Source organism: Cryptomeria japonica, chromosome 9 (genome assembly GCF_030272615.1).
Source record: "Cryptomeria japonica chromosome 9, Sugi_1.0, whole genome shotgun sequence".
Taxonomy (NCBI): Eukaryota; Viridiplantae; Streptophyta; class Pinopsida; order Cupressales; family Cupressaceae; genus Cryptomeria; species Cryptomeria japonica.
Genome location: NC_081413.1, coordinates 647,753,277 through 647,761,581, shown reverse-complemented (window position 1 = coordinate 647,761,581; position 8,305 = coordinate 647,753,277). Strand labels below are relative to the sequence as shown.

At 34.0% G+C, this 8,305-nt stretch overlaps 1 protein-coding gene across 2 annotated transcripts; it reads left to right on the top strand.

The window, feature by feature from the left end:
* Positions 1-1,276: 1,276 nt before the first annotated feature.
* LOC131066702 (uncharacterized) lies at positions 1,277-7,828 on the top strand. 2 transcript variants are annotated; one of them, XM_059211196.1, is made up of 12 exons: positions 1,277-1,832; positions 2,037-2,162; positions 4,110-4,239; positions 4,375-4,508; positions 4,659-4,827; positions 4,939-5,117; positions 5,499-5,745; positions 5,840-5,926; positions 6,011-6,156; positions 6,292-6,399; positions 6,492-6,580; positions 6,692-7,828. In XM_059211196.1, the coding sequence occupies exons 1-12, from the start codon at positions 1,734-1,736 to the stop codon at positions 7,197-7,199; spliced, it is 2,022 nt and encodes a 673-aa protein (XP_059067179.1). In that variant the 5' UTR covers positions 1,277-1,733; the 3' UTR covers positions 7,200-7,828. The 2 variants fall into 2 exon arrangements, with proteins under 2 accessions (XP_059067179.1, XP_059067180.1); XM_059211197.1 differs by lacking the exon at positions 5,840-5,926.
* The last annotated feature ends 477 nt before the right edge of the window (positions 7,829-8,305 follow it).

The window sequence follows — 8,305 nt, the reverse complement described above, 5'->3', positions numbered from 1 at the left end:
ATTTATTTAATGAGGGGTTAGTCCCATAGACTTTTATTAGTCTCATGAACATTAAAATTATTACTCTTCTTCTATAAATTCAAAATTTCAAATTTCAAATATTTCAGAAACCTGAGCTACTCAACTAGGCTAACAGCGTTTGATTCAAAACACACAACGATTTAATTTGAAAAGCATCTCTCGTCGAGGTGGAAATTTGCAGTAAAAAGTTGACGCAAAACCTTTGCCCAACGTTGAGCAAAATGGGCCTTCTTTGCTTTGTCTTGGACCTTTCTTCCTTTCAACCTTCCCTCCTGAAGGATCTGAAGCAGGTGAAATTCACACTTCAATCTCATTCCTTGTCCTTCAACATTTAACAAAACATGCGAATTTCCTAATAATAAAATACCCTTGCTTGCCTTGGACAATTATTTTTAGTAAGTTAATTTTTAGTAGATATACAATCTTTGAATCCTATGAAATTTTTGATAATTATGTCTTTCTCGATTTTAAATGCAATATTTGCTTGAGCTTGCCAATCTTTACGCGCTCAGAAAAGAAAATAGAGAGGAAATACATAAATATAGCTACAGTGCTATTGCTTTATGCTGCATTCAAAAGAATAACGTCTCCGGATTGAATGAGGTCAGTGTATTTTTTCTTATAAGGTTGTAAGATCTCGCGGTCTATTGTGTTTTCCCAAAGAAAAATACAGAGTACTTGCCATATTTGATCCAATCTGTCATTTCTTTTTATTTTTGTTTTGTTTCATGTTTCAAGATCGAATTTAACAAGTTGTAAGGACAATTGATAAATTTCCAGACAAACAATTTTATGTGTAAAGATTTGAGCACGTTGATTAAGATTTTTTCCAAATTTTAAATAAAAATGACAACATTACTCCGTCATTTTCGTAAGCTAGATATCTAGAAGTTAAATAGATATTTAAATTTGGAGTAGTCAACCTTGCATTCTATAAATTTTTGTAGCACGATATAATAATAAAAAAAAAGTAAAATAGACTGTCTCTTTAAAATTATATTTGGAAAGAGGGTTTACTCCCGCTGCATGCTAACGAGTTGAGAACAATTGTTAAATAAATAAATAACTAGAGTCAACGACAAAAATCACACGAAAATGGTTTGAACTCATTCTTTGAAATAATAAAATTTAGGTCAATTTTTAATAAAATCAACAGAATGATCTATGGAAAAGCTTGCAATTGCAAAGCCTAAATATAATTTGCCTTGTCGTTTCGGACCGTGTTAATGCAGTAGCTATAGTGTAACAATTTTTCAAATTAAAGCCATAAAAAATACAGTCAACACATAGAATTTTTAAAGGTGTTTGACAGGGATTTCGGGTTAGGTGAATTTGAATTCAAAAATTATGAATATAGGAATGATTTTTTGGAATCATTTAGTAAAACAATTTGTAAATATTCTGTGTTTTGCATTGTCGATGAAAATGTGAGACGGTTAGGCGTTTCTTTCCCTTGAAAAGTTAGACTACATTTTTACAACTGAAGATGTTTAAGCTTAGAAATCAATAGAAGACGAAGAATCCTATGAGTCACGCTGCCATAAGTCTTGGTTTTTTTTTACTTTCAACTGTAAGGGTAATTCAAAATTTCAAATTTCAAATATTTCAGAAACCTGAGCTATTCAATTAGGCTAACAGCGTTCGATTCAAAACACAACAATTTAATTTGCAAAGCATCTCTCGTCGAAGTGGAAATTTGCAGTAAAAAGCTGATGCAAAACCTTTGCTCAGCGTTGAGCAAAATGGGCCTTCTTTGCTTTGTCTTAGACCTTTCTTCCTTTCAACCTTCCCTCCTGAAAGATCTGAAGCAGGTGAAATTCACAGTTCAATCTCATTCCTTGTCCTTCAACATTTAACAAACTATGCGAATTTCCTAATAATATAATACCCTAGCTTGCCCTGGACAATTATTTTTTGCTGTATTTGCATTCAGTAAGTTAATTTTTAGTAGATATACAATCTTTGAATCCTATGAAATTTTTGATAATTTATGTCTTTCTCGGTTTTAAATGCAGTATTTGCTTGAGCTTGCCAATCTTTACGCGCTCAGTAAAGAAAGTAGAGAGGAAATACATAAATATAGCTGCAGTGCTATTGCTTTATGCTGCATTCAAAAGAATAAGGTCTCTGGATCGAATGAGGTCAGTGTATTTGAGCTAGTTGATTAAGATTTTTTCACATTACTACGTCAATTTTGTAAGCTAGATATCTAGAAGTTAAATAGATATTTAAATTTGGAGTGGTCAACCTTGCATTCTATAAATTTTTGTAGCACGATATAATAAAAAAAAGAAGTAAGATAGACTGTCTCTTTAAAATTATATTTGGAAACAGGGTTTACTCCCGCTGCATGCTAACGAGTTGAGAACAATTGTCAAAAAAATAAATAACTTGAGTCAACGAAAAAAATCACACGAAAATGGTTTGAACTCATCCTTTGAAATAATAAAATTTAGGTCAATTTTTAATAAAATCAACAGAATGATCTATGGAAAATCTTGCAATTGCAAAGCCTAAATATAATTTGCCTTGTCGTTTCGGACCGTGTAAATGCACTAGCTATAGTGTAACAATTTTTCAAATTAAAGCCAAAAAATATACAGTCAACACATTGAATTTTTAAAGGTGTTTGACAGGGATTTCGAGTTAGTTGAAATTGAATTCAAAAATTATGAATACAGGAATGATTTTTTGGAATCATTTAGTAAAACGATTTGTAAATATTCTGTGTTTTGCATTGTCGATGAAAATGTGAGACGGTTAGGCGTTTCTTTCCCTTGAAAAGTTAGACTACATTTTTACAACTGAAGATGTTTAAGCTTAGAAATCAATAGAAGACGAAGAATCCTATGAGTCACGCTGCCATAAGTCTTGGTTTTTTTTTTCCTTTCAACTGTAAGGGTAACCAGTTGCTTTCTGATACCTGCCTCTGGGAACCGAACAAATATGCTTAGAATTCTGGTTATCTAAACAGTACCCTTTTGAGGATAAAATTCCATTCACGATATTTTAAAGGCATTCATGACTCTTAGATGAAGTGAATGTGAATGATGAACAAGCAGATTTGGTGTAACAGAAGTGTGAAAGACAATTTGTGAAGAGCTTAGAGGCAGTGTTTGATGTTAGATGTGTTTGCCATGATAACATGTAAATTCAACACCTAAAATTTGAAAGAAGGAGAAAAAATTAGAAGAGAAGAAAAACCAAAATTTATGGGGAAACCCCTTTAGGTTAAAAAACCCCACACTCTGAAACATCAAAAATACGGTAGGATTATAGCCAGAATTTTTATATCAGTTTTAGTCTCTCAGCATTACTTAGACTCTTAATGCTATAATATACCTTAGTGCTATTCTCGGCTCTCTGGATGTTACAGGGGCCATGAAACTCTGTTTCAGTAGACATGCTATTTTATATACAATACTTATTTTCAACTGAAAAAATGCACATGCAAAGTATTTCAGATTGGTTAAGATCTTGACATTGGCGTCATGTATCCTTATTTACAATTTTAGTCTGTCTAAGATCAAAAGACATCAATTGAGTGCGCCCATATACATGACAAAAGGGCCTTTAGGAACTCGGCCATAAGGAAGAGAGGAGAGCCATCCATTTATCTAGGATTCTATAGAGATTTGGCAATCGTTTTGTATGGTTTAGTACAGAGTCATACTTGCAGAAATCACAATTCGATAATTTATCTAGGATTCTATAGCGATCGAATTGTGATTTCTGCAAGTATGACTCTGTACTAAACCATACAAACCGATTGCCAAATCGCTATAGAATCCTAGATAAATGGATGGCTCTCCTCTCTTATATATATATATAAAGCTCACTGGTTAACAGCTTTCAATTACCAGGGTTATCTAAATCATATTCATAAATTCTAGAACGTCTGTAGTGTACCTATCTAGCTGCTTGGGAGGAATGCTCAATAGTTATCAGTAAGTTGTTTATGTAGTTGTGCTCAATTGTGGCAACTGTTCATCCTATTTTTAAGTTCACAAATTTTAATCCTAACATGTTTATTTTTGGTCTTCAAAATTATCTGAAATTCCTAATTGAATGCATTCTCCATGAAACAGCTTAGAATCGCTTATCATCCACAAGAGAATTTCAATCTCAGAGATTTCCATCATGCTGTAAATAGCTTGTCTGCAGATCACTTGCTTCCAAGGTCAAAGGCTTTTGAATTTTCACAAAGCCATCAACAAGGTATCAAGCAGATTAAGCTGCATCAATGAAAAAGGAATTTCTGCATTTCTTGATCTAGATCACTGTGAAATGGTTTTACCATTAAATCTCAATTATGTTGGTTTTGATGAAGCTCTATAATGTGGGATTAAGCAGTGTCATGTTTGAGTACACTTTTGACGAGCAATGGAGGACTGTATTCCTGGGGCACTGAAACCATAGGCAGGAAGGTAATCATGATCAGTAGCTTTTTCATGGAGAATGCTGTAACCTTCCGGAAAACTGTGATGGTATGTTGAAAAAAAAAAAATTTAAGACAATTTTACACTTTTGAATTCGTAGACTCTGTAACATGCTATGGTACTTTTTGATTGTAATTAATTCCAATTTCCAACAATTATTACCAAGTTAATTCCCAGATTGGCATATCATTTTACCAGGATGCAGCTGATCATTGTGTGACAATAGAATTCATTCAGATTGAATGTGAAGTTCATACAAAAGTCCAATGGGGAAGTTTTTCAGAGTCCATGCTCCTAGAAAAGGTTAAAGATTTCACAAATAGTATCTCTGATTTTAAAAATTGTTTGTTCCACAGAGTTCAGAGAGGTATTTTAACTTGTTTTTTACATATATTTTGTAAGAAGAAACATTTTCAAGATTACTATATGTTGGATTCTCTTAACCTTTCTAATACCATTATAATTTTTACAAATGCAGATCATTGGAGTTTTTGCAGTCTTGTTAAACGGTGGTTCCAAGATATAAAAGATGAACTTAGAGAACCTGTGCAAGCAGTCCTTGTTTTCAAAGATAATCTGGTGGAATCTAGAAATAAAATTTTCTGCAACTTATTTCCTGCAATAATGCATATTGAAGACAAATTCCGGCCTTGCCAGGTATGGGCATATACGACTCTGCCATTTACAATAGTTTCTTACCTATGCTTTGTTAATTGTGTGAACTAAAACTTAGAGTTGCACTGGAAATCAAAAAGCTCTATTTGTCCAGTCATTTAAATCTCTCTAATTCACTTCCTAGTTTGTTGTTCTGTTGGTAGGAATCTAATTGCTAGATATGAATTCAAATTAGATTCAATCTCTTGTATTAATTTTAGAGACATACTCTGAGGATCAAATTGTTGGCATCTGGTTGTCCGGATTTGAGAGTGTCTAGTTTATTTGCAGGGAAAGTATTTTGGGAGTGCTTATATTGCATATATGCACTTATTATTATCTTCAGGAGGAGTCAAATTGTAACTGTTATACTATTTTGTTCAGACATGCAGATGCCATGGAGCTTATACAGACACTGCGAATGCTGTGAAGGAAGGAAATAAAAAATCAGTATGCCCAATTACAGGCCAAGAGCTTGATAATTATGACTTGACTGAAAATGGATTAAAGATAGGTCTGGAAACAATTTTACTTCTACCGTCATTTAAGAAGATTCCCAGACTTGAACCTGTCTCTACAACAGTAGCATTTAACATCATTCAGTGTGTACGATTGGCTTCTTTGAGTGAAGGTTCTCGCTTTCATTTTTTCACCTTAAACAACACCATAATTAAGTGTTTTATTGCACGTGCTGATTTAGCATTCTATGTTTCTGGATCGTGAAGATCTATTTTTTGGGTCTTCATTTATCATATTAGCTTCTTCCAACCATCTCACAACAGAGGGAGATAAAACAAAGACAAATCATCAAAGTAAGCAACATGCATGAGACAAACAAGCTTTTATTTACAGCAAGAATCTCCCAATCTGACTGACACTATCATGTAACTCGACAGCTTTTTTAGGTCTTTGTCAAGCTCTTGATTCAATGGATTGTGGATTAATTTGCGCATCATCCTGTGATGTTGAATGCAAGTTTGAGTCTACTATTCCATGTTTTTATCTACTTCAACCAACCAGCACTGCAAAAGTGCTACTTCGAGTAATTTCTAGCCCTTCTTAAGAGCATTTCACTTGCAATTTTTATTCATTTTGAACCTCTGGATATGTTTTTCTGTAACTCATCCATTTTGTAATTTTTGTTAAGCTCACATGTTTTCTATCTTATTTGTTGAAGAGAATTGCTACGTCAGAAGAATATTTACCTATTCCAGATTCAGTTGAAGCAATGTACACTGCTGTACCTGAGGAGTTCATAGCCTCCATCAACTCCAGCTTGACAAAGGTGTTTCTCCTTATACCATTGTCACACATTTGTAGTATTGTGAAGCATTTTAGTTAGATATCAATCCAGCAAATTTAATATTTTCCATGCAGATGGGTTTCCAAGATTACAACCCACTAAACCAAGAGCGGGGTTGTCATACAAAATTGAATTGGCTTGTTAAAGAAAGTTTACAATTCAGGTGTGCTCATTTAAAGTGGTTCATGTGCAATAGATTATGTGAGGTTTATGCTTCAAAGCAATTTATGAAGGGGGTAAAGTGAACTTCTAACGGGTCGTGCTGTTATTGCAGATCTGTGGCATTGCCAACACCAAATCCACAAGAGAATCTTTCAATCAATAGCCAGAATTTACCAATCGATAACCATAAATCTGTGCCCATTCAATCACCAAATCCAGATGGTGAACAGAATTTAGATATCAGCAAATACAGGGCAGATCAAGGGAATCTCCAACCTGATAAAATGGGAAAAGAAAGACATGAAAAAATGAATATGTCGCCAGGTCTTCTTGCTAAGGGGCAAATTCCAAGTATTCTTGAAAGAATAGAACCACTTAGAACTTTCAATAAGTTGAATATGAGCTCAACTGTATCCCTATTAGAAGCAGTAAATCAGTCAACACCTAGGACACCACACACCCAAGCGTGCAGTGTATCTCAAAAATCAAAGGCTTTAATGGGCATGAAGAAACCTCTACTTCCTTTTCAGCCATCCCAGCTACCACGACCAAGCTTCAGTCCAAATCCAAATCCTCAACTTAAGCCTAACTTTAGAAGGATCAAGAGATCAAAAAACTAACTTTATAAGGATCAGATGATAAAAAAACTAACTTCACGAGGATAAAGAAAACAAAGTCGAACTTGTAAATAGAACCATATGTTCATTTGAATATTGGATTGATTTCAGCTCAGCTGATGGCTGCTAACTAGGCATTGTGGAATAGAATCTTATCACAATCTTGTTTGTTTACAGCTAAGAAACATTCTGCTGAATGCCTAAATAAGAGATTCCAGTAGTGTTGCTCTTGCCAACATACAACAAAGTTACCAAACTAATAACATATCAGATTCCATTCTCTTGAGGTTTGAGCATATTAATGTAAGAGCAAACTAAAGTTTATATGTTCTGCATATAACACTTATTGTTAATAGAAGGCACGACTATTCAGTAGCAATATATCCATGACTGAACTAAAGGAAAATCATTTGAGCAGTAGAATGGATTTCTTCTATTGTTATTAACGTGCCCAATGCAGCATCAACAATTGTTTGCCAACATTTGAATTTTAGATGTGTACATCAAGAAGAGATGTATTTAACTGACTCAGGTGGGATTCCCTGTACATTTTGTTGGAAAAGACTAACTTCAAGTAACACAAACCTTGTACTTTTTTAGATTTAAAAGGTTGGATAAGACTTCACATTTCATTTAAGTTTGTAACTTTTGTTGTCTTTTTCAATTCAACATTGCACTGTGACAAAAAGCACATAAAAGAATTATCATTTAAAAAAGCAACAACACAACTATTAGCTGCTTCTTAACTGTCTCCTTATTTATTGCTGTTTTGGAATCCTCATCTCTTTGTTAGGTCACGATACTTGTGGCCTTGCAACCATCTGTGTCTACCAATGGAGTGGAGAGTGGATATATAAGTTCTAACTTGAGCCAGGTACTTCTGTTGCTCAGTTCTTATTTCCATTCATGTCATTCTCATCCAAGCCTGTCCATTGGAGTCCTTAACTCAATTATAAGTGATAAACAGAGATAAATCTCTAGCCATATGATCCCTTGAAAATGGGATCCTTTCATTACATAGAATCTTGGATCCTTGATAGAAGGAATATCAAATTCCAAGGATCTGCATGGGGACTATTCCATTACATGCAGGTCTATCCGATTACAAT

Bases quoted from the DNA above. Each gene is read 5' to 3' on its own strand.
- LOC131066702 (XM_059211196.1), top strand. From the start codon at position 1,734: ATGCAAAACCTTTGCTCAGCGTTGAGCAAAATGGGCCTTCTTTGCTTT. The intron at 4,240-4,374 runs GTATCAAGCAGA...GGGATTAAGCAG, and splicing joins TTCACAAAGCCATCAACAAG to TGTCATGTTTGAGTACACTT. The intron at 4,828-4,938 runs GTATTTTAACTT...TTACAAATGCAG, and splicing joins GTTCCACAGAGTTCAGAGAG to ATCATTGGAGTTTTTGCAGT.